This window comes from Neopsephotus bourkii, unplaced genomic scaffold, assembly GCF_033783945.1.
Source record: "Neopsephotus bourkii isolate Nb327-2 ecotype Australia unplaced genomic scaffold, CSIRO-AGI_Nbou_v1 NB_1589, whole genome shotgun sequence".
Taxonomy (NCBI): domain Eukaryota; kingdom Metazoa; phylum Chordata; class Aves; order Psittaciformes; family Psittacidae; genus Neopsephotus; species Neopsephotus bourkii.
Window position 1 is genome coordinate 5,750,345 of NW_026902065.1, and position 26,293 is coordinate 5,776,637.

Consider the following 26,293-nt stretch of genomic DNA (forward strand, 5'->3'; position numbering starts at 1 on the left):
GCTCACAGTCTAATGTAATGGTGGCTGGCACAGGCAACTGTGATAGACCTCAAGTCTTGACAGACTGTAGTGGTAGGTTTAACAACAAAAGAATAAAAACTTTATGATGGGTCTAACTGCCCGTTTTACCAGTTCTACCAACAGATGAAACCTTTGCTCTAAAATAAAGTATTTGTTACATTTTTCTTGCTTCTCTGACACATTTCACCTATTTCCCAACTCTCTTCACAGGATCTTCTAGAAACAACTCATTTTTGGTACTTTTAAGGTAAGGACGAAAAAGTCATCAAGTATTTGCCTGTGAGGCCAATTTTTAAGAATGGCATTCAGGCTTAGCTACGCTTTCAAAACATGCTCTACTTAATTTATTTTTCAGTCTGCCTTCCTAAACTGCTGATTAAAGACCAATTTATAAACAAGAGATCGCTCCCTCATTACTCATCTTGTCCTTCTGCCCATTTCTGGTAATAATTCAGCTTTTAATAGTTATACAGGGATTTCAGAAGATAAAAGATGAACCATTAGTTGGGAAAGGGCAATGGAAAAATGGGATCAGAAATCAAGAAGCATCTCAGATAAAACGCTAACTATAAAAAGGTGATTTTCAGACTTTTCTGCCATTTAAATAAAACCTTAGCAAAGACATTTTCTTTGACAAGTTAATGCTAAAGATCTGCTTTCAAAATTAAGGTGCTACTCTGACGTCCAATCAGGAGGAGACCAAAATATCTAATGATGGGATTACGTTGATTTAACACCTATGAAATACACAGGCAGTAATGGCTTTCCCTAGATGAAGAATGTAGATAAGATGGCTACATCCATCCACAAACAGGAATCCTCCATCTTGGGTGTTGACAGGACTTTCTGAGGAGCAGCTAAAATGCTTCGTGTCACCTTTTCTATTCTGAATATGTAAAATATTTGTAAGTTGGTTCTTTTATCTTCTGAAAGAAACTTCACCTGTAGGAGAGGGAGACAGAACACAGGCAGCCTCTTCCTGAGAATTAGATGCACACATATAAATGAAGCAACCTAAACTGTGAATCTATCAGGAGAGGAAGGTCATGCCCAGGGCAAATGAATGGATGAAATGAAGACAGCTTTAGGAACACAACCCACTATGCCCCGTCCTGCAGGATCATCCTGATTCTGCCCTGCTAAATCTTTTGGCATGGTTCTCTGACAGCCAGTGTTAATCTACACTGGGATTATTGCAGTCCCACTCTCCCTCCTGCCCGTTGTGCCACACTGAGCACCGTGCCTCACTGGCTCTGAGGCAAGATGGCTCAAGGGGCTGATCTAGCAAATGATAGCTCAGGTTGGTGGGAAAGAAGAGTTTTGTAACCAGTTTTTGGATAGCTGCTTTGTTGACGGTGGGGGGAACCCACTCAACTGCGTGGAATGGACTAGTGGAATTTGCCAGTGCAAGGGTAAGGAGCTGGGCCGCAGCTGTTCCAAATGAGATCAGCTTAACCATGAAGCTACAAAACCACATACTTCATGATTTGTGATGTAAAAAAACCCCATACATTTTCAGTCATTGTGAGCCAGGCAGCTGATGTGCTTTTTACCAAGCAGGTCTTCGGATACTTGCTTGGACTAGTAACAAAGAAATTCCTTTCCAAAGGATGAATAGCAGTTGAAAATCTACACTTACAGAGCCCTTTCAAGTTAGTTGCTACAATCTTCACACTTCTCACATGCAAAGTGAGTGGAATCTGTTCTAAATGCACTTTCAATAAAACCTGTACTAAAAAGATGATAAAAGTTATTTCACATTGCTTCCAAACAGTACACTCTAAGGGCATGACCTGAGTGAACCTGCTGCCCCTAATTCCTTGAGAGATTTAAGATGCAGTTACCAATCTCTACTACGACAAATTCAGAAGTTATCTGGACTCATGAGGTTACTAGGTATATGCATGACATCTTAACTGTACTCCTTATCTCCTCATCCTGGGTACATGCCATGTTTCTCAGAATGGTAAGGAGAAGAATGCTTCCCTCCCAGGCCTGTGCCAGCCTTGTCTATCCAAGGAGAGACTTGGATAGACTTATAAAAGGGAAACACCAAATTCCAGCACCTTGCTTGGATTACATTCACAGAAAGTATGTCAAAGAGGGAATTTTCCGTTGGATCTCATGCTGACCTTCTAGTATGGATGCCATTCACTGGCTAAATAATAATTTGGAACATACTCAGATGTGGGTAATTAGTATCCTCAGAAGACTATACAGCAGGGCTTATGAGGATCTGGTCCTTCTAGAAGGTACCAAGACAGATTTTGTTTCTATACTTAGATTCAGGGAAGTAACGAAAAAAGGAGTCTCATAAAGTATAAACTACCCCTTCAGGAAAGCCAGGGATCCTACAGACCTGTTTTCAGGACCAATTGGTATGTGTCTCTAAATAATATAGCTAAGTAGCATCTTTGAGAGCACTGACCCAAATCCACAGGTGTATTTAGGCATTTTCATCCTACGTACGTTCCCAAATCTCACTGAAGCAGCAATTACAAATTACAGAAGTTAAAACCCTAAATGCCTTTATGTCAGATAAAGTTAATGATCCACAAAATCCAGCCTCCTTTTAGGCTTCATGAAGTGTTCAGTGAGAAGCTAAGATCACATTATGGTCATGGATTCCCTGGATTCCAAACCATGCTCAGCATGTAAGAGTAGGTGACACAGGAGTAAATCTAATACACTGACCATACAGCAGGAAATGGGTTCAAGTGTTTCTAAGGATGGCAGCATTTTTTCCCCTGTAACTGCAGTTCCAGTAGTAGAGAAAAGCAATCTTAACAAAGAGGATAACACTACTCCAAGGAATAACTGGTCTGAACTCATCTGGCAGACCTGAAAAAGAGTAGGCCTGGCCAGGGCAGTGATGATGATTCTGCACTCTGTGTAACTCCCCCTGTGGTTAAGCCTTTCCTGGGTGGGATGCCACCATTTCTAGATTCTGCAGGAGACCCAACGGCACCCTCTTGCTTTTACTGGGATGGGCACTGTAGCCTGTACTGAATATCATACTTCAAAGCTTAGGAAACATTGCTCCTCACTGTCTAGAATTAAAGTAATGAGTGAATAAGGGGGGAAAAGTCCCCACTTAAATTCTGTTTTCATGTTAAGAAAAGCCTGCCAAAATGAGGTGAAGCTGCCAGAAAGATGGGAAACAGATTTCCTAAAACAATAACAACCTTCATCTTCCATCACTATTTCTGCAGATGTCAACATCTGCATTTTCTCAACTAACAAGATGAGAAGACAAGTTAGTTTCCCCAAAGTGTTCCAACAGCAGAAGCCAAGATCATTCGAATCTGGCCAGAAAACGTAGAAATTACCTACATATATCTTCAAGCTCTAATTCTGCTCCCTGTTTTAAAAGGCTCAGTTGCCACACAGCAGAAAACCAACCCTGTTTTGAATTCCTGATCTATTTCAAAAACCTATGGCTAGCAACATGCAAAATCCTCTGCAAGTATGTAAATGAGAAGCCATTAAGAACACTCCTGGCCTTTGAAGTTCTAACAACAGCAGCAAGAGCTTGTTTCTGATGCAGAAGAATCTGTGAAAATTAATAGCTTAGCAGTTTAACACAAACAAACCCACGTAACTGACTTCAAAATAAGCAAGAATGCAGTCAGTAACATTACTGTTTTCATATCTGCCATCCAAGACTAATACAACCTGAACCACTACTTTGATTCACCTGTTCCAGAGGAATGCTCCAGGGAAGAATACAATCTGTAAAGTGAGCTGACAGGACCTTGGTAAGGTGTCTAGCTTTCTCGGTTAGGTATCTGGTCTAACTGATTCACTTCCAGTCAAACTGGGAACTTTTACATGGAAGTGAAAAAAACAATTCATCACTAAACAGAAGCATGTTCAATGGTATTCTTAACAATAGTAATTAAATCCTTTCATCTTAACAGAATTCATGGTATAATACTGACTTCCATGAAAGCAACTGCTTTTTCAAATCCTCTTTTCCCATTACGGGTGTTAGCAGCCTTTTTCTCTTAAAGTATTTGGCTATGCCCAAGATTTAAAGTATTTGTGTTCTTTCTAAATTTTGAAATCCGTGCTAATTGCAGGACAGAGGCACCAGCACCAGCACTGTTCTTGCAGTCCAGCAAAAGCAGGTTCAGAATTTATTCTATGTTGCATTGTAATAGAACATTTTGGGATGGTCTAAAGCACAACAGGTCAGGGTATTCAGGCAAAATTAAATGTTAGGAGACCCCACACCACCACTCCTCTGCAGGAATACATGTTCTCTAACCTGCACTATTTTAAACTTCAACTTCCAAAGTAAGAGTCACATTTCACTAAGGTCTTTCTCTGGATTGTGTGCTGTACCTGATCACCTCCCCTGACCACAAGAAGTTTCAACTGTGCTTAGGCTGGAATGTAAGTTTATTTTCCCAGTTGCTTCCCACACATGAGTAGCATTACTAACGGAGGAATCTAAAGCCTATTGCTCAAACATAATGACATCAACTGAAGTAAGAAAACCCCAAACCATCAGAGCTTGAGTAGATTAAAATCAAATACACTCTAATTCCAATCAACAAACTGGGCAAAACCAACACAGGCAAGCAAAAACGACACCCAATGACCTTAAGAGGATTTTTGCTTGTTCTGAAGTGCCTTTTCCCATTTCTCTTATAATTCTTCTTGTGCCAGCTGCTCCCAGGGCAGTTGTTACCAACATGGACTTTGTGCTCAGGACATTCAATGCCCACTTTCAGGAAGAAAGTCTTCATTCCCTCAGTAAACCTTAAAAACATAGCTGGTAGGAACCGAGAACGTACACGTGTTGCACTCACAGGAACACACCAGCACACAGACACACAGGCACATGCTTTCACATTTCTTTTCAGTGCACTGGAAACCCACCGTATCCCCCTGCTTGGATGGGCGTTTTTGGAGAAGCACAAGCATATAGACTAAAATCCTCTGTCTGGAAGCCAGCCCGGTTTAATGAGGGCTCAGATGCACTGCGGTGAATTTTTGGCAACGACCGGGCCAGAAGCTCAATGGAGGCAAGAATCTAAAACATGCAGAAAACAAGCAATCAAATCCGTTGTCCAAAGCTGTAACACTCTCTTAAAACCAAAGGCAGAACATAAATTAACTACAGGAAAATATTTATAGAGACATTTAAACTGAAACGTTAAAAACTAGATCACTGCATTGCGCTCTGATGTTTGATCCCCAAAAAGGCTAAAAAGGACATTTTGGGAGAAAAAAATGCCTCATTTTACCCATTTAAAGGGCATACTGCTTTCCCTCTGTAAGCATAGTCACCTCTTATTTTGCCTCCTTGTTCATGCACTAGTACCTATACCTCCCATCGCTGCAAATAAACACCGCTTTGGCAGCAGTTCGCTTAACACCGTTCACCATAACGCCAGCAGGTGGAGCTCCTTAGTTTTTGAAAAAGCTTTGGTTACATTAAGAATAAAATCCAAGGTCCCCCTCAAGCTTGTAGAGCCCAAACCTTCCCCAGCGGGCACGATAAGCCAAGTTTTGTGACAAAACTACCAGCTTGCCTTCATAAAGCTTAGGGTAGAGCAAGGAGGGTGGTGTAAGAGATGCTCTTGAGATGTATGTTCTGAGAACATACACCTAGTTGCAATTTGTGTGTCTAATTGTGGTTATTAATTTGACTGTCTCCCTGTTGAAACTTTCTCCAACACAAACGCTTTTCCAACCATACAGGTCACTTTAATACCTGCTTTTTGAATTCAAAAGAAACACTACTAATTAAACAGTACTAACCAGGTACTGAACCAGCACTTTCATGAAGTTATGCTACAGCACTGATCAATGACATTTTGAATTGGCCAGTGATTTCATAACCAATCTTTAGTTTTAATATTTGAGTTGTAAAGTCTACTGAGAACTAAAGAGGCACACTTCTCACCTGTGGAAAAAGGGGTCTCTCATCTCTTTTCTTTTTTAAGCATTCTGCCATTAGTCTTTTCATAGCTTTTGGACAGTTGCTCCGTACTTTGCTGAGGTCTGGAGATAGGTATCCTCGTCCCACCATAAAAATTATCTTTATTGAAGGAAAGAAGAGATGAAAGGGGAAGAAGATGAATCCATAAAACAACAGTTACAAAAAATTAACATTTGATCCCAGCAGCAAGTTTTCTGCTCCCAGGAAACACTGTCTGGTGCTGAAATTGCCAAATTTCTTGGAGTTAAGCTTGCTAAACCTATTCAGTATAGAGAAAAAGAATTAGATTTCTTCCTCCTCCTCCTCCAAGAAGAGATTTCGGTGGAACTTGAACACTAGTAGATGGTTACCATTTATAGCAATAACCATCTAAGGAGCGGTCCTTCAGTGTCAAAAACTGTTACAAAAACAAGAATAAACAACACTGTGGCAGGAACAGAATGCCTAAAAATAAATATTCTGTTTTATAAGCCAACAGCAAGTTCTCATGGAAGGTATTTTAGAAACACCCAGGCTTCAAACATTAAGAACCCTTACCTTTTCAGAATAGATTTCATCATCTACTTTTCTACCACAAAAGATTATTCTTGCCTCTGACCACCTTCCCCATCCCCCCACGCCCCGAAAACCACAAAAGAAAAAGACAAACTGTGTCCTCTGTAGAAGAGGAGACAGACAGGCTTTGTATTTTTACAGTAATTCCTTTAACATGGAAGGCTTATATTTCATGTAAGGATGGTTAAGCATAGAACAAAGTAAACTAATAGAAAACAGGAAAGCAAAGCATTAAATATGGTTACTGTTCTCCTGGATATATAAAAATATGCCATCAAACATCATCATGCCAAGCCAATGTCAAATGCAGTGTGGTGAGTACTGCAGTTGTGCTGACACTAAAAACCCCTTTCAAACTAGCTAATCAAAGCTCCATTCATGCTGACGCAGATAATCACTACCTTTTCTGAATACTCAGACAGACCCAGCAGGTATATCATACTTTGTATTTAATGAAGTGTAACTATTTTGTATCTGGACACTGGCAAAAATAACAGAAAACCCGCACACCTCATGCAAGCTATAGATTTTATTTGTACTAACACAATCCTGGTGCCTTTTCAACTTTCTGATTCAGTTGCATCTGTGCTGGCATCAAGGAGATTAAAACTCCCATATGGTTTCTTTAGACATCTCCATGTGCCAGAGCAGCATTTCATAGTAAAGACTTGTCTACCCCATCCCTTACCACTGCCGCAATGAGAGTTATCATCTAAAAATTACTTTTCTCTAAATAGTTACACTACTGAAGTTGAAATGATTAAAAATTCGTTATTATCTATGTTCCCAACACTCTCTTTACCAATAATACAGGGATTAAACTCTTATTCTAACTGGAGAAAAGACAGTATCACTAAAAGAACAGTCCTAGTCTGCCCAGAAAAATCTGTTAAGGTGAGAGAAACAAGGATGCTTTGCTCACAAAGAATCCCAGTTGTGCCATAGTAGCTGATGCAGAGGCACCAACAGAGAGCGAGCAGTACTTCCATCTTCTCAGACAATCAACTGGGTGTGACAAAACTCAAGGCATTGGATTACATTTTATATGTTGGCTTCTCTTGCAGTTTAGAACTTGCTTCAACACTCAATTGTTAGCACCCACATCACTGGATTCATCTTTCAAATCACAAAAGGTAAAACCAAAACAATGCCTTAATACTGTTTTTAGAGGATAATATCCTTCTGGCCATGAATCTGGACATTTCCCATCTTCCAAACAGCAAACCCAATTAAAAATACAAATAATTAAAAAAAAAAACAAGTCACTCCAAATTTGATGAATTGGAAGTGTTCTGACAGATATGGAAGCAGCCTTATAAAATGGCATTCACAGATGAACGTTGCTATGGTTGCAATTCTCAAGTACTGACAGTGAAAAAACAAGAGATGTGGACACAGAAACAACATAAATATAACACCACCCAGACACTGAATAGTTTACACCAAAGATCTTGATGCACAGATACTATTTTCAGATTAGACAGAAAAATAATGAATCAGATGTGGCTTCACAAACGTGCCTATCCTGTGGACATATATTACAGGCGTGTGGTATCGTCAGACTTAAGGAATATTTGTTCATAATTAAGTAATCTTCTTACAGAATTCACACACTCTGCAAACTCCAACAAGCAAGATTTGAGAAATGCTGGTAGCCTGAAATTCAGTTAGATTGGTGCATGCGTTCCTCACGATCAAAATGAATGTAAAAACCCCAGAAAGACGACTGCTGTCCCATTTTGTCAATCCTATTGCTGAATAGGATTCGCAAGGGAGGGAGAAGAAAGGAATAACTCAACATATGGAGGATCATTTTGCCTTTGCAGAACTACTCTAAACCAGATTACTATTAAGTAACCTGCTTTCTCCCTAATAAGTATCCTGGCAACCAGCTCAGAAGCAGAAAATCTATACTTGAAGTAGAAAAAAAAAACCAAAACCTCTAGTGAATTGATGCTACATGGCTGAGGCAGATCTAGAAAATTTAGAAATGTCATCTCATAACATCAGAAACACAAATCAAACACACAAAACATCAGAAACACAAACACACAAACCATCAGAACGTGCACTTCACAAGGCTGAATCTACCTCTGTTTCAGGCCACAGCTTACTGAAGTCACTCCCTTACCTGGTCCCTGTTGTTGATGTTTGAGTATGGTAACTGTCCAGTCATCAATTCATAAAGAACAATCCCAAACGCATACACGTCCGACTGAAAGCTATATGGGTTTTTATCTTGCATCCTAATAACTTCTGGTGCCTGTACCAGAAAAGGAAAGAATTAGTTTTTATTTCACCATGTCAGGCTGCACCTCACACACCAGGAACAAAACATGGACTTGTCCAAAACATAACAGTGCAAATGCCACTCTTGCCTCCAGATGTTACTGGGTCCTAATAGAGAGTGGATGTTACTATGAACCTCAAAGTCCACTGGTTCGTTTTAGCTTGGTGATCCTTTTATTTATACAGAATTACCTTGTTTGGGCCAAGAACCTACTATGAAACTAGATTATAACAATGAAAATAATGTCCAATAACAGACTCTTCAGGGTTTTTTGGGGGAGAAAAAAAGCACAGCTGCATAGGAGGGTGCAACTACACTTCTTAAGACTTAAGCAAGTTGTACAGTCTCTTGAGAATAACTACACTTGAATGCTTCAAACTTAAAGAGCACCTTCCTCTTGGCTCTGCTCCTCTGTGGGACATTCTCCATGGCTTTTCTCACCTTCTCAACCCTGGATTAATCATACCCTTTTTCCTCAGCCATCATTTTATTTTCAGTTTAAATCTCAAAATAAAGGATGAAGACACTAAAGTTTTTTTGCTGACTGCTGGAAAACATGTGCTTAAAGAAGAACTAAAAAGTATTCATTTAGTAATTCATATTACTGCTCGTCTTTTGCAGCTTAAGACATGTCAGTGCGCTGGAAGGGTAGTCTTAGAAACTTTTGACAAAGGCAACTAAATTTGTTGAAACAAACTCACTACTTCCCCTTGCTTACCATCCATAGAATAGATCCAGACAACTGTTCAAACTGATGGGATCCACTCCATCGTGATTTCACTGTAGCTAGACCAAAGTCACCTATTTTTACTGTGAGGTCTTCATGAAGAAATATATCTAAGGGGTAAATGTTAAGGGAAAACAAACAAGTGGTACTGGTCCTGTTCTATAAGAACAACAAGCAGCTACACGTGTGCAACATTAGACATAACAGTTTTAACTATTCACCATCATTAAAGAAGGTTTTCATATAATACAAGTTCTATCCAGTCAGCATGGTGAATTATGCTACTTAAGGGTTACAGAAGTAACAACTGGGCCACTGCTGAAAGGACCATGGTCCAGGCGGCTTCCTTGAAATGCCATACACAAGAAAAGCCAAAAATATCCCATGATCAAACTGGTGTAATCTTCCATTGCATGCGGAAACCAAACGGTACAAAAACGTTCCCGATACCTCAACAAAACTTCCTACATTATGGCAATCGCATCAATAGACACAGTGAGTATTCCTTACTTTGCTACTAGTGGTATTACCCCTTCTCAATGTAATTTCAACTCGGGAAATACTCACGAGCAGCGTTTTACATCAGTAAGGTAATTTCTGACAGAAAAAAGCAAAGCAAAGCAAAACAACCACCCCCACCCCCCAAAAAAAACCCAAACCCAAACAAAAACCAAAACAGGAATGCTGTCATGTTCTACAATCACATCTCTGGGAAAGGATACTATTACTCTTGAGGTCTCTGTGGATGATTGACTTGGCATGCAAATAACTGAAACGGAACATCATAGATTAGGTGGGTTAAATGATATTTCACTAATCAAAAACTCAAACTCCACTGTATTACTGAAACAAGAATTCTGTAGATAGTCAAAATGCACGTATTTATTAAGGTAAAACCGCAGTAAAAGTCTATAAACTAAAGCTTACGTTTCCAGCTCAAACCTGATGCTACCAACTTCTGCTTTTCAGTTCCAATTCAATACTCAGAACAAAAGAACTTCAGTAGTTTTTGACATGTCATTCTGTGCTGCAGGTTCTGCCCCCAGGCCCTAATAGTTACAGTCAAGAGTGACACAGCTTTATGTAAGGTGTTTCTAAATTGCAGGAACTAAATGTGCTTCCCAGTCCCAGTGTGTACTCAAAGTATGCTCTCTGCCTTCTAGCATGGGACTGGGAAAAAAGATCCCTTGATTGCAGACTGGATAAATAAACTGCAGCAAACACAGAGAAGAGTACTTGCCCCACAGCATAGATACAGCCTCAATTAGGCAACTAGCCTCCCATGACTCTTCGTTTAGTTAATGAGATTGGCACAAACTTGTTGGAAAAGCTCCAGTTTATGTCTCTGCTTTGAATTACACTCACAAACCAGCTTCTGCATTTCCACTACCTACAGAGGGAGCCTGGGAAGACGAGCAGACTAGCAGAAGACTGAGGCTGGCTGCTGCAAACACCTCCCCATCTCTTGATTAAAAATGTAATAGAATACTTAGTAGAAAAAATGGCCTGATGAACTGCAATGATCATAGTGGTTTTCCAGATGGAGGACAATTTCTCTGGTCTTATATCATTTTCTGATTTTGGCACATAATACTGGGCTAGTTTTGTACATTCTAACTGAACTCATTTGCCCTCTTATGAGAATAAGGATTACTTAAAGTGCTTAAAACAAAATATATATGTTTTTTTCAAATGCTGAAATCTATTCTCTACAGAGTTACAATACTTAACAGGAGAAAAGAAAAAAATGATTCTTTTTGCTATCAGGGCTGTCTGCTTTCTGTGCTATCTTACAGGATTACATTCTATTGTTCACAGGGTGTTTCTTTTTAAACTATGTTTTACCTTCTACCATAAGACTATCTGCACTGTCAAGATCAATCATAAAGCTTGGACCATGAATATTTGCTCCAAAGCTTAAAAGGTTAACTGAACTAAAATTATCTTTATTCTCCTATTTAAGACTGTATTTCCTTCATGATTTGTAATTCCCTACGTTCAAAGAAACCAGAACACAGTCTATTTAAATAAAAATAATAAATAAATAAAAAATAATAAGTAAATAAAAATAATAAGCACTTCACCAAACACTTTGATCATCAAGGCAGGACCCTGGACTTGGCTAAGTGAGTAGTTAGTTGGCCTTATTTGCCAACGTCAGTCAGTGTGAAGGGAATAAGTAAACACTGCCCCAACGCTTATTTGCAAACAAGTAATACAATACTTACTCCATGCCTTGTGCAGTCTGTCGTGCAATATCAATTAGTTTGATCATTTCAAATTTGGTCTCAATGATGTGTAGATGGTGATATAAGCTGGACCCCTCACACCATTGTGTAACTATAGCCAACTGGGGTTTTGTTGAATAACCCATGAAAAGCAGGATATTCACGTGTCGTGTTTTCCTGTTGAAATAGGGGAAAAAAAAGGTCAAGCGGAAATCAGAAGGATCAGGTAATAAGGACAAAGTCAGGCAGATCTATCAACATCTAAATATGTATTTCCAAACAGAAATCTTTGGGTCAATCTTTACTAAGATAATAGGGTAACTTGTTGCTAGATTCAGTTTAATGAATTACTCCAGCAGTCAACCTTTCTGACAATGACACAGAAAAACTATTCCAGGGTAAGCGCTGCTTCTGCAAGCAACCCAGCACAAGACTGCTCAAAAGATGCTGTTACCACTAGGTCCCCATGGGACAGCAACAGTTTGCAGACAGGTCTGCTTTTGTGTAACTCCAGTCCAGCTAGGAGATGTTGCTTCCCATTAGGAGGACATCCAAAATGGAATTCTAGTCTCAGAGGCTTCCAGGAAGGATAACCCTTTTATCAACACACCCCAGAAAGCCTCTACTTCCAATTTGTTTCAGAAATAACATTAACTGGGGGAAAAAAACTGACCATCTCCTGTTCGCCATGTCCTCCAGCACATGTGCCTGGCTCAACCTCCTTTCTATTTTATTTCTTGAACTGATTTATGCTTGAGACTGCCCAAGACTGTACTTGGATACTGATGGTCATCCCCAATAAATATTCTATTGTATCATACTGATGGATCCTTTTAAGAAATGAACCCCAGATAAAGACTTCCTCTGAGAAAGTACAAGTAGTAGACAGGAGAAAAGGATATCACAAAGTGATTTTGAGAAATACATTTAAAAAAAAATCCCAAAACTCAAAAGAGAAGTCAATGCTACTGAACAGAAACTATTAAACAATGAATAACAGGGCAGCAGTTAGCTCGAAACAATTAGTCATGCTCTCCTTCAGTCTCAAAATATGGATGAGAGGAAAGGAAGGCTTACAATTCACACTAAGACTTGACTGTGCCCTGGGATAGTACAATAGCTATAACCAGTCCTTTCTTGAGTGTTTGGGCATGCACATATTCACAACATAGGTGTACAGACAAACACATGCAGGGGAAAGAAGAACTAGCGGTAGATACAGAGAAATATTTTTAAATGGCACGCTACAGTTTTTGCCCGAAGTATTCTCATGGAGGGAAAAGACCAATGTATTTTAATGGAGACCAAAAATTCAGTAATTAATGAAGTCTAAATCTACACACATTATTTTATGCCATTAAAAATATTCTTACCTGAGCACTCCTACTTCATTTTTGAAAGCCTGTAACTGTTGAGGTGTGGGTGCCGTAACATTCAACATTTTCACTGCCACATCACCTTTAAGATAGCAAGTTTTAGTAAGTATCATTGATAAATATTGCTCTATTGAGAAAATCTACAGATTTATATAGATATATATATATAGATTTATATATAGAGAGCATCAATAATACTGAGATATCCTATTTTCTAGTTTTTGTGAAATAAACCACTACAATATTAAAGTACATATGCTGTAAAATGTATAAACACTATTCCTAGTTTACTCTGAGAAATTCTCACCAAGTCAAAGCTTTGTAAATACACATTTAAAATCATTATTCATCAAGATGGATACTTTAGTCTTTCTAGTAACTGTGTTTCATCCTGACCCTAATCATTAATTCAGGAGAACATGCAAGTGTTGAGCTTCTAAACAGTCTGACGTTCTAACATTACCTACACACTGCAGCACTTACTAATTTCAAAGTCAACTTTATGGCTCTTCAATGAACTCTCTCCAGTATGTCCATGTCTCTCTTACTGAGGAGCCGAGAACTGGGCCCAGCACTCCAGATGTCACCTCACCAGTACTGAGAGGAAGGATCAACTCCCTCGACCTGCTGGCAACGCTTTGCTAATGCAGCCCAGGATATCATCAGCCTTCTTTGTGGCATGGGCACGCTGCTGGACCATGTTTAACTTGATGGCCACCAGAATCCCCAGGTGCTTTTCTGTGAAGCTGCCTTCCAGCAGGCACTGTTACTTGCTTAAAAACTGTTTGCCATGATGGCCACATACCATGCCATTTTCCTTTGTAGACTGTTCCAAATGATCCAGATCCTATCCTTTGCCCAACTGTAATCTGTCCATCTGGTATCTCCCAATCATCACTTGAATCCCGTCGACCAAGAGTTTTCTTTTAGATAGACATAAAAGATAAGGAAGAAAGCAAGGGCATTGTCTGTGAAAACGGCTCCTTTGTTAAAGACTTAGTATAAGCATTTTGTATCTCTAAAGTCTTAAAAAGAACTCTCTTTTTTCAGATACTGCATTTGGCTTTTCAAGCCAAACATACACAAAACCTCAGCATGCAGGTATACTAAATTATTACCTGGCATGAAATATTTGTCATAGGTTTCTGGCTGTGTTAAAACCAGTAAATGTTAAGAAACTCAAACTAAAAAAGAAAGCCTCAATTACAATGCTAAATTGTGAATTAAGAAAAAAAATGCAGACATTTTAATGTGTTGTTAGATTTGAAAATTATCAGAGAACTTCTAAAGTTCATGAATCATGGTGGGAGAAGTTAAGCTGTTACTTGAAGACAAACTGGCATTATAATACAAAACACACCAAGACATTTGGGTGCAATGGAGTAACAGTGAGTATAGCCAGTTATTTTATATATCAGTCTCACAATTTCAATGTTCCATTATATATCAGTTTAAAGCCCTTGATCATTACCATACTCATCTTCCAAATAATTCAGAAGGCTTTGACCAAAGAGTGAGAGGAACATGGTTGTGTAGTATTTCTACAGAATGAATATACTACAAATGAAGACAGCTCATCTCTCCCTTACCATTCTGTTTCTGTCTTCTGAGGATGAGGATGATTTCCTTTCCCGCTGGGGTCCTGGTGATTTCTGTAATGCTTTCACATTGGTGAGTGACCCAGGCAAAGAGGCAGGAGGTGTTGCAGACAAACCTGCAGCTGAACCTAAATTTCAGAAACAGGATAATTTTATCTTTAAGAAGCCAGCTTATTGACACTAGGTGTAAGAACTGTGTTTAAGATGCAGTGTCTCCAAACATCAATGTAAATGTTACAAGGAAACAAACACATACTAGAAATATTCTCCTATTATTAGATTAGTGATCAAGTCTTAGAATTCAGGAAAAGTCTGTATCAGATATCCCTGTTTACCAGATAGCCCCCAGTCTCTTGTTCATGAACTACCAGAAGGACAATGTCTCTTTAAATAAAGGAGGAAAAAAATAAAACAACCCCTCAAAAATATATATTTTTTTAATTCCACCAGTTTTCTTTGTGAATTTGTGTAGCAATTTAGGTAGCAGCAGCTACCTCTCAGATTTCTTGGAGCTAACCTTTTAGGGACCCAATAAATAGCTGAAATGCTGTACTTTGGAATCAAAATAGACTAAATGCAAAAAAAAAATAAAAATAAAAATTAGATGTTTTCTAGCTGAGTCTCCAAGTGCAACCTGAAAAACCATTTGGCTGTTTTAAAGCTATCTGTTAGCAGAGTTCTCTTTTAAAAAAGTAAATCATAGAAAGGATTAAAAAAGAACAAGTACTTTAGTTAGCTATTTGTAGCATATTCAATTAAATACAAAAAAGAACAGTACATCTGTAGCCAACATGTTATCTAAACAAATCTATTCAGGAAAATGTCACCAGCAGAGCTGTGTTTCAGAGCCCCAGTGGCTCTTTACAAATAGAGCACTTCAACTAGACACTGCTTTTTAAAATACACTCTAATTATTCATAACAAGGTTATGGTGACCCTCCCAATGTGAAGGACATAAAACAGGGTCAACTGTTAATTAAATTCATGCTGCTCTGCAAAACAATTTATGTCACTCTACCAGACCTCCAACATACCAATGCTTTCTCTCACATCAGTGTTCTGGGAAGTGGTAGAACACAGTACTCCTCAAATGCCTTCAGCAGCTCCCTTTTTACCAAAGAAGTGTCTCCTAATGCCTTGGGCTCAAAATCTGATTTTATGACTGGTCAAGTTCAGTCACTTGTGCGTGCTAATTTATCAGATTATATGTATCCATCACTGCCTGTCCTCAGACCTAAAATCTATACATTTAGAAGTGGAAGCACAAAATAATGACATACTGACACATCAAAAAGGGGACGCAGCATCCGTAAACCTTGTCCCATATGCTGAAGCAACAATAACGATGCATAGTGGGCATCCTAACTACATATACAAGGAGCTAGAAGCCAGTCACCTGAAGGGTGCACTTCTCTTCCTATTCATGTTATTATCATTATACTGTCATATATTTATTATATTGTCTGAAATCACATATATATATATATAGAATTAAATGCTCCCAGAACATGACCTATTTTCCAAAAGTTTACTGGGTTACACTTTCTCTGCAATAGCAAAGCTCTACTAGAATGAGTTTTCTTTAGAGTTAACTAACTTCTCCTATTTCACTAATACCACTAGCACAATATTCACCCTTCACCAAAAATGCTTATAGCACATGGTAGAACATTACAGTTAATCTGTTCATAATAATACCAGATGGCCTGTTTTCCAAGTTATTAGAGTAGAATACTTCAGATACTATTAGACTCAAGTCATTAGCTCGGACTCTGAAGCTGTACGTAACGTATTCCATTCTGTAGCCAGTTTGCTTGTTGGGAACACCTGTCTTCTTACAAAGACTTCTGGAAGAACTCTACAAGTTCATAAGGTGAACTGCTCTTGATATATTCTGAAACAAAAGTCTTTGAAACAGCCAAGATGGTAGCATTTGAAAATGATACTACATGCACTGAACTATCCATTCCTACATGTATACGTATAGACACACACATTTACAGTTCATGCTATTACTCAACAGGTGGTTTCTCCAGCATATGCAATCCCACAGAGTTTTAGGGGATTTTGTGCAATACAACAGATCCATTGACAGCTTTAGGCCTGAATTACCTCCAGAGTCAATGACAGGAAAATGGAAGAGTCTTATTTTACGTGGACGCAAAACAAATACTGTTTCACTGGAAATTTACAACTAAATAAAAAGTGCATGGTCTAAACCATCTAGGGCCCCAATGTGGTATCAAGAGCACATTCGCAAAGTGAAGTATTTGTTGAAAGCTGACATGCACATTATTTGAAAAGCTTGAGACCTAACAAGGTATCAATGGAAATGTTTGTCATTCACATCTGATTTCCTAGATTGCTTTTCAAGACAAATAATATTAAATATAAAAAACTGTTAAAGCACTGAACTGACTTAAACTGAACAGTCAAGGAAATTCTAAGTTAAGGACATCACTTTGTCTTTAAAATCACTGCAATGCAATCTAAGGACCTCTGTTTAGTAAAGTCATGCTGAGGTCCACATAAAAACCTCAACTGTGAAATTCCTTGCCTTTGAAGATTTAAGTCAGACTTCATTTACAGTCATTTTCAAGCGTGTAAAGGTGAAAGTGGGTATGTGTGAAAAGCACATTCAAAGCAATCCAGCCAGGCCAAGCAAAAAAAACAGAGGTGTTTCGATAAACTCACACACTTACATACACACGGTGTGAGGGTGAGGCACAAACAGCATCTGTGGTTTTACTTATTTTGTTTGGGTGAAAACAAGAAAGAAGAGCCCAACTACCTCTGAACACTGGGCCAGGCTCAAAATCAAACACTATTTCACTGGGGACAGAATGAAGGAGGGGACTGGGAGTCCGGGATTGGTATTTCCGAAGACAGCGCATCAGCTGGTTCAAAGGGGCTGTTAGAGAGAAAGAGACGGGCAGGCAGAGACAGAAAGACAGACACATAGAAGAAATGAAAGAAGTCATGGGAAATAACTAGGATGCTTTGACTCCTATGCATAGATTGCTTCTGTACTTTGAAGGGAGGAAAAAAAAGTCAATTACTAATAACACTGTTACAGGACTGGGAAGAGCCAATTGTTCTCAGATGCCAAGCAGACAGTTTATGATCAGAAGTTAAAATCAACATGATAGCACAACATTTAAATGCTGGACAAAATGGGCAAAACTGTGGAGTGCCACACCTACTGACACATACAAAAATAGCTAAATCTGGCAACTTTAAATTAGTAGACTTGCAGGAATAAAAGAAATTTCTTTTTAAAGAGCATTCTATTGCTGGCATAAGAAAAAATAGCTCCATCAAACACAACACAGTAGGCAGGTGCTGTCCTACCAACTATCAGATTTGAATGGGAGACATGAAGTCAGTGATAGCCCACAGTACAAAACCTTAATGATCACAATAGAGTGCACTAACATAATTCAGACTTTACTCATGGCTGAAGCAAGTTATGAGTTGACTGTGTTAATGATTTGGAGTTGAAAAAACTGTCATATGCCAGCCCGACTATTTTTTTATTGCTACATTATTATTACATTCATAGGAATAAACACCACACACAAGAGGACCTTAACAGCCAGCGAGAGAAGTGACTTAACAGGCCTGTGCATAACACATGAAGAAAAAGAAATCTTCTGGCAGTAGTTCTGACTTTACTGTGAATCAGGGTTGTGTGTTACTGAAGAAAACATAAAAAGACCTGGCTTTAGTGCAAGGTCCTAACAACCTGGTTCCAAGAGTAGCACAGGCATGCAGTACAGCAAAGCAGCATCTTCAGCAGGGGTAGAGGGGGAGAAGAACTGGAGTTATTTCACGCTGCTTTAGGATGCAGCAGTTCGTATGGAAGGTCCATCTACCATGTTGATGGTTTTCTATGAAAACCTCTGTTGTTTCCATGGGTGGAAAGGTAACAACAGGCATAAAAACGTCTTTGAGAGTTGGGAAGTTGCAGCATATCTGTGTGCAGCCATGTGAGTGAACGAGTGTGTGTGTGAGAGAGCAAAAAAGTGATGGTGCGAGGTAATTTTAAAACTAAAAGACTAGATACCACTTCAAAACTTTTTCTCCTTCCGTCTCCCCCACTCCCAGAATGACCGGCAAATGACTCGAACCTTTGTCAGACATATATTAAGTTCATGGACAAGCAAATGCAAATTCATTTTTTGTCCTAATCATATTTTCCCTTGTGCCTGTGTTTTGTTGAAGGAAGTAGAACAAAAGGAAGGGATGGAGCGGTTGTGTAATTAAATATAGCACAGCAGCTAGTTTAAACACTACTTACCTCCCTCTCCTCGTAAACCCTGGTCTCTAATCAAGTCCTATAAATAATAATAAAAAATGTGTTTAATTTAGGTATTACTTTTTCATTTACATTCCAGAATCAATTGAAACTGATCAAATTGAGAATCTACAACCTTGTATGTTGCATATGAAATAAGTTATTTCCCACCATGGCTTACTAACAGCAGCAACTCCAAAGAACTATTTATAGCAACTACTATAGGTTTCAAAATTAGTTGTTTTAAAACAGCATCTCTCAGTAGTAAAGTGAAATGTACAGCACCCAAAATAGACACTGACAAGAAGCTATTGATTTAAACAGCTGGCCAAAACACATAAAGAAATATTGAACCAAGCGTTCTTGTTAGTGTTTGTGGCACAAACTATTTGAACTGTCATATCAGGAGCTGGGACACCAATTTCCTGTACCAAGGTGCATCAGTCAAATTTGTTCTGCTTCATTTTTTTCTTATAACAAATCACCTCATTTGCATAGGCAGGCGCACACTGTTCTTGGATATAACTAACTGCAAAAGGTTTCCTTCACTTGCAATCCAGTGAACTGAGAGCAAGCAAACTACACTACAGATTTTATAAAGAGAAGAAAAAGGAGACAATACTAGCAGTTTCCCTCCTTATTTCAATTTCATCAGCAAGCTTTTTTCTTTTTCTTTTTTTTGTTACACAATTATTTTATTCCCTTATACACCTGCACTGCTGCTGAAAGCACTGGTCCTGCCTCTCAGATGCACTGCTAACATATACCATATGCAAATGTCTACATGACCACATTCTTAACACTCAACTAGCATTTCACTTATCACTCAGCTCACATGCAAAACATTTTGGGACCCAGTGTCCAGGCAGACTTCAAGACTGCTCACCTGACAAATGACTGATTTCTAGAGAGTAGGCTTAAGGCCCATATAAGCTATATATACAGTGGCAAAATTAAAAAGAGGTTGTTGTGACCAACATTTTGAAAGGTCTTAGCTGGCCTTACACCTAGTATCAACCATTAGTATAATTTATGATTCATTGTCCAGAAATTTCAAAAATGTGGAAAATAAATTAATTGTAACAGCTTCTGAACACTCTGAAAGAACTCTCAGAACAATATATACTGGGCTTTTGAAATACTAAGGAACATTCTGTAAATTTGAACTCAGCCTGCTGCAATAATTCAATATTCTTCAATGCCAGAAATATTACTGAATTACAAATAATAAAAATCCTTATTCTGACTATAAAGAAATATGCTTAAGATACAGAATGGTTTGCGAGAGCGGTTACTGGCTTTCATATTCTTAACACTAGGGTATAGGTAGCAGTATGAGCCTTGGGACTAATGACAAAAATTAGCAGCGGGTAGTGGCAGAATGTTTCCTTGAATGAAAGGACAGGACTGTCAGAAGACAGTTTCTGCTCCTGGAGGATGAGTTATTTGGGTTCTTACAGCTCTCAATCGCAAAAATATCTTACATGGGATCTATCAGATTCTGACAGACCACTAAGGATTAGCTTAAGGCACACATGGTAAATTTCACACACTGACAGTCATAAGGGAAACATCAAATCTACTGTTCCTATTCAACCATTATCAATACTTACATCAATATTGACTGGCTCGATTGTATTGATGTGAACATTGGGAGCTGAAGAGGATCGGTCACGTTGCCCAAATTGATTCCGATGGTCTTCATCTGCTGGTCGGAGGGGCTGTGGGATTGGAATGGATTTTGAAGGAGAAGGACTAGGGAGAATTGGTGGTCTGAGAAACAAAGTCAAGGAAAAAGAGGATTTAGGTCTACAAATGGCTTCAAATACTGCATAGTGGGTGTGGTAAGTCCTTTTCAACTATAATAATACATACATTAAAAAAACCTCTGATCTAAAGACCTACATAAAACAATTTATAATGAATGATCTTTACTCCCTTATGATCAATTGCAACAACTCTCTAAAAAAACTGCCTAATTAGGCAGCTATGTTAAAACAAAATGAAAACCCTCTACCATACCATACCAAATGAGTAATAATAAATCCTGATCTGAAAAATACATGTAGCCCAACATGCACTGCAAAAAGCAAGATACTCTGCAGTTCCTCACTTGAGACTTAATGCAGTTAACTCTTTAATAGCAACCTACTGAGAACTAAAAGCACTTAACATCTCACATCAGTATTACTGTCAGAAGATGTCACAAATTGCATGGATGAGATTACTGTTCAATGAAGAATGACTGAGAATTACATACTGGTTACTGAAAATAACTGATTAATATTATGGCCAAAGTAACACAAATTACTGATATTAAAAATAAACAGTCACCCCTTAACCTCAACTTCAAATGTCATTTAGTGCTACAGTTAGGCAACAGAATAGTTTTGCCTTGAAAAATAAGCATTCAGACTATACAGACAAGCTTTCTGAAGAAACGTAAATGCTGCTGGTCATAAATGTACATAAAGTCTTTAATTTATGGTATAATGAATTACGTATTTAAAAGACAAACATCTTAACTCTTGCTTTTTCATTTGTATGAATATAATTTCTTTGGTTATCCACTTATTTTGTCGAAGTACAATATATCAGCATTTAGCTCTTACTCAAGTCAAGGGCAGCCACTAGTAAGTCTAATTTAACAGATTTAAGGCAAAACGTCAATCAGAAACATTTGCCACCATTGGCAGTGAAAATTTTATGTTAAAACATACATGATACTTGACAAGGTTTTTAGAACTGACAGAAAACACAACTCCCGAGAGAGGAGCAGCATCCTCCAGGTACTTAATTACTCATGGGTTAGTTACCATGCACACAAAGGCTATGCCCACAGGGAGAAGCTTCAGAAATAAGCCACAGAGCAGCAGACAGTAGCAACAGGTCCTGGTGCTGCCTCCTGTAAATGAATGCTTCTTGGCCCCTCTGAAGAGGGCACCTAACATTTTCAACAGGCTCTCTTTATATTTTCTCAGAAACAGGTCTGCCTTAAAGACTATTACCCTACCTTCCATTGAGGAGTTTACAATTTGGCACTGGTCCCAGAACTCGGTGCTATCTGTATCCTAAGTGCCTGTCATCTTTTCCTTCCTGGCCAACAGTCTCACAATTGAGAACAGCAAAACAGAGCACTTGCAAATTCAAGTAACAATACAGTAACTCTCATGATAAAATACTTGAATTATGTTTGGGAAGTGGGGCACAGAAGGGGGGTTATCCCTGCTAAACTTAAGAAAAAAAAATATTACCTATTGTTACATGACAATGTAAATATTGGGAAGATACGGGGAAGCAATGAACTAAAACTGCCAACAGACACATCTCTGAGAAAAGGCCTTGAACAGTCCAGCATTTCAGAAGATGCTCAGAATTTCAGAGATGTTTTTAAATGCAGCTGATGTACATATACATAAGCTTTCATCCACTGATAACAGGCATCTTCGGGTAATTTTCTATTGTAGATGAGGAAGTTTTGAACTCCTGGACATTTTTGTGGGAAAACATGCAACTAGAACCCATGTAAGGAGATGGGACACTGCACAGATACAAGTGCAGCACTTGGTTATGTTCTAATGCACTGCATTTACATGCAAAGGCAGGCATGTCAGGTGCTGCACAGAAAGATTTAAAGCCTAAAAATGTCTTAGCCAGGCCAGTACTCATTGTGATAGCTAACTCCTGCCCAAACTTCCTGAGAATTCTCAGTAAGAAAGAAATTAAGGGCAATATGTAACCACAGACATCAGACCATTGCACTAGGAGTGACTGCAATACAGCATTTGAGCTCTGCTACACTATGAGAATAGAAGCAATCAGATTTTCTGTGATTATGAGTAAGCCAAGGGAGAGAAAACCAAATTGCAGAACTACTGTTTCAATTACATCCTCCTTTGAGTCGTAAATGGTCATCTGCTAAGGGAATCTACAAATAGTTCTGTATTTCTGCTTACAGGTCACCATGCCCATCACGTTGCTAGCAGACAGCATGCTATGTCATACCATGTCTAAAACCAATTTGGATATCTTTTTCTACTCATTAAATTCTAACTGCAGGAAGTGCAGATCTTTCAGAAACGATTACAGGCTGACAAATACCCCTTCTGGAGTATCTCTGGGCTTTAGACACCAAAGAATCCAAAGATGGGAACCTCATAAACAGTTAGCCGTGTGCTCCAGCTATATACAATCAGAGTTTCATTAATGGGTGTCCTTGGGGCACTTAAAAAAGGTAATCTATTTTTGCTAAGTGGGAATTTTGCTTGAAAAAGGTAACTAGTGAAGGGAAACACAAAATCAGTTTGCTGGCCAAGATGACCTACTGAGATCATAAGCTGAGGAGCAATTACCACCAGCCTCTGCCAGAAAGAAAAACTAAAAAAATCAAGAGGACTAGAACATAACTCCTGCAAAGAACTGCTTACAGTTGTAACAGGCTGGGGCTTAAAGCAGCAGCAGTTTAAATACCAGGATCCAAGTTTCTGGTGCTCCTGTGGCCCTTGTGAGCAGTTAACAGCCAAATGCTAGCTGGAGGAGACCTTGTATAAAGGTCAATACACAGACATATTACAGAGGTTATTCCACCTCATCCTGCACACTTACTTTCAGCCTCTTAGATGTGGGAATTCCTTTAACAAACAATTCTCAGCTTCCAACACAACAAGCTGATAAGAGCTATCAAATTTCAATTTAACGTGTTATAACCTTTCCTGGCAGTATGACAGAACATGCTTTGGACCACGGACTTGGGATAAGCACATTGTTCCCTCCCTTTTTATCAAAACAGAAAGGTTTTGTCAGGAGACAAGAGTCATTGCAGACAGACACAGAGTCTGTCAATTTTGGCAATTGTCTTTGTCAATCACAGCAATTGCCAAGGTGCCCACAGATTTACTATTCCATGAAACTGGGTCCACGGGAAAAGGAAGGTAATTCAGGAAAGTGTCCAAACATGCTACATTATATATAAACAATTTTATATAATCATATACAGTAACTCCACCGGATCTCAGAATTTGCAATGATAAAAGTTAGTTCACTTTACAAATACGGAAGAAGATTTTAATATAGACTTCCCTCAGTTTCCTTTAACTGACCAGTGTGATGTGATGTTTTGTATACTTCAGAGCTGGTCTACTCAGGAAAGATTTTTCTTAAAATAGGTTTGTTTTGGCTTCAGGACATTTGCTTGAATTTTTATTTTGCTGTAGTTAGGCAAATACACTGAACATGCACATTCCCCCAGTTTCAGTTACAAGGTGTGTGCCACTTCTCTGTTAAAATGACAGCATCTCTACTACTGTCTGTCCAGGCCCTCCTGATCTGAACAAGTACATCTCAGTTCAGACACAGGGCTCAGTGCAGTACATACTATTCACCTCGTAGACTGATTACTCTTACCCAAGTCAAACCTACTGCAAGCCAAAATGCATACCAAGTGGCTTTGGTTTTTTTTTGGTTTACACCAGAGTATTGTTTGCTTTCTTTTTTGTTGCTGCTGTTGATGCACAACACAGCACACCTCCATTGTCAAGCAGTTTCTAAGGACTCCTAAGGTATCTTAGTATTTCAGCTACACTAGCAAGCCAGTAAACTGCAAATTTTGGAGGCCAAACACTTTCTAATTTAATTACTGTGGTACTCCATGGATATTGCCAGAAAATGAAGTAATTTTTTATCTTTCCCCACCTCTACATTCATTGACCCTAAATCAACTGTTGATTTGGAGAAAATCATAGCAGTACAAGTTTGTAACTACAGGCTAGAGAAGATCCCGTGAAACATCCTGTGAAATCTGTCTACAAGCATCATGGCACGGATCTGAAACAGTCATAACTTCATATGGAATAGTACTTTTTTTATACCATGATAACTTGTTTTCATCCATGTTGGCCTGTAGGTGAAAAACAACGGCCAAGATTATCACAGTGGTGGGCATTTATACTGGCCTTTGGGCCCAGACCAAAGCTTAGCAATGCTAAGGGGCTAGGAAAAGAACCTCCGGAGCTGTCGTTAGCTCTCCAAATCAGGTTTCGGTTCACTAGTGTGTTTTTATAAATAAGATTATGGGGAACATGAGGTATTGCCCACCTGATGAAAGATGATTTTTCTACAAGATTCTAATACCAGGCCTCTTCTGCTCATTAGGAATGCATATCAAATTGGGTAACAAAATTTTTAGGTGAAAAGCTCATCATTGTTTTATGCATGAAACCACAAAGCTTTTGTTCACCTTAACACATGTGGATCTAAATGGCAATGTAGTACTCAGTATAATATTTTAAGACTGTGTCTTTGTTTCCTTGGCTTTTCAGAAGCTTTTCAAGACATTTAAATGTCTTCAGCCCATGCAGAACGATCAGCGAACATTTGGAAGACAGAAAGGAAAGCAGAGGTGTTTAATCACAGGCTGAAGCCTGCTCCAAGGCAGGGACTGGCAAGCTTCCAAGAATGGTGCACCAGACAGTCCCCCTTTTTTCCTCACATTTAGAAGATTAAGCATGTTGAGAAATGTTGTTTTTCAAAGAGCCAAGATGTCGCCAACCTGCTTACCAGCAGTGCTTGGCCTCAAGCAAAGCAGATGCTTTCAGCTCCTATTAAGTTCAACCTGCCTCTGTGCTACCCAAAGTCTGACAATGCACCCCCTTACCACCCACTCCACAAGTTACATACCCTGCCATAATATCTGCCTCATGAGTTTGCTGAGTTTTGCCCAATATCAGAACACCTGAGCGAATAGACATTAGTTGAAAACGACAGCTCTAGAAAGTTTTGGATAGCTAATCTTTTACCTTTTCATGTATCTGTAAGATCCACGGAACTGGGTTCACAGAAATTCTGTGCTCATATTTTACGAGCAAAAATGTAGAAGAAACTTCATGACAGTGCAATGAATGAAATGAATACAATGTATTATATGCAGTTTGCGCACTTCAATTTTATTACAAATGGCTGTTAGGGAGACCTACACTTTCAGTAGTTCTTTTCAGTTAAGGGCAGATTGTATTTGACTGCTTTGGCACAACAGGATAGTGCAAACTGGAAAAACTAAAATGGGACAAAAGACCTAATGTGGAGGCTGGAAACATTTTTCTAAGGAGTTCAGAACTGTGCAAGGGGGACCATATGTACTCCCTTCTCTTGGAGTGTAACATCTGCAGGGACTGCCTACAGCTGACAGAAGAATTAAAGGCTACAGGACTGGATTGCTTTATGATGCTACACATGAGCAAAGTGAAACAAAGT

At 38.8% G+C, this 26,293-nt stretch overlaps 1 protein-coding gene across 3 annotated transcripts in view; it reads right to left on the reverse strand.

Annotated features, from left to right (window-relative positions):
- BRAF (B-Raf proto-oncogene, serine/threonine kinase) overlaps positions 1-26,293 on the reverse strand; it is an 83,543-nt gene that overhangs the window by 9,554 nt on the left and 47,696 nt on the right. Inside the window, exons 8-19 of one of the 3 annotated variants that reach the window (XM_061371971.1) lie at positions 20,659-20,818; positions 19,049-19,085; positions 17,540-17,659; positions 14,740-14,876; positions 13,956-14,073; positions 13,148-13,232; positions 11,775-11,951; positions 10,269-10,315; positions 9,538-9,656; positions 8,661-8,792; positions 5,939-6,073; positions 4,909-5,062 (exon numbers count right to left, since the gene is read on the reverse strand). In XM_061371971.1, coding sequence (XP_061227955.1) covers positions 4,909-5,062; positions 5,939-6,073; positions 8,661-8,792; positions 9,538-9,656; positions 10,269-10,315; positions 11,775-11,951; positions 13,148-13,232; positions 13,956-14,073; positions 14,740-14,876; positions 17,540-17,659; positions 19,049-19,085; positions 20,659-20,818 — 1,421 coding nt within the window. Of the gene's footprint in view, positions 1-4,628; positions 5,063-5,938; positions 6,074-8,660; positions 8,793-9,537; positions 9,657-10,268; positions 10,316-11,774; positions 11,952-13,147; positions 13,233-13,955; positions 14,074-14,739; positions 14,877-17,539; positions 17,660-19,048; positions 19,086-20,658; positions 20,819-26,293 lie in introns of all 3 variants that reach the window. The other 2 variants (XR_009728276.1, XM_061371969.1) reach the window with 2 other exon arrangements.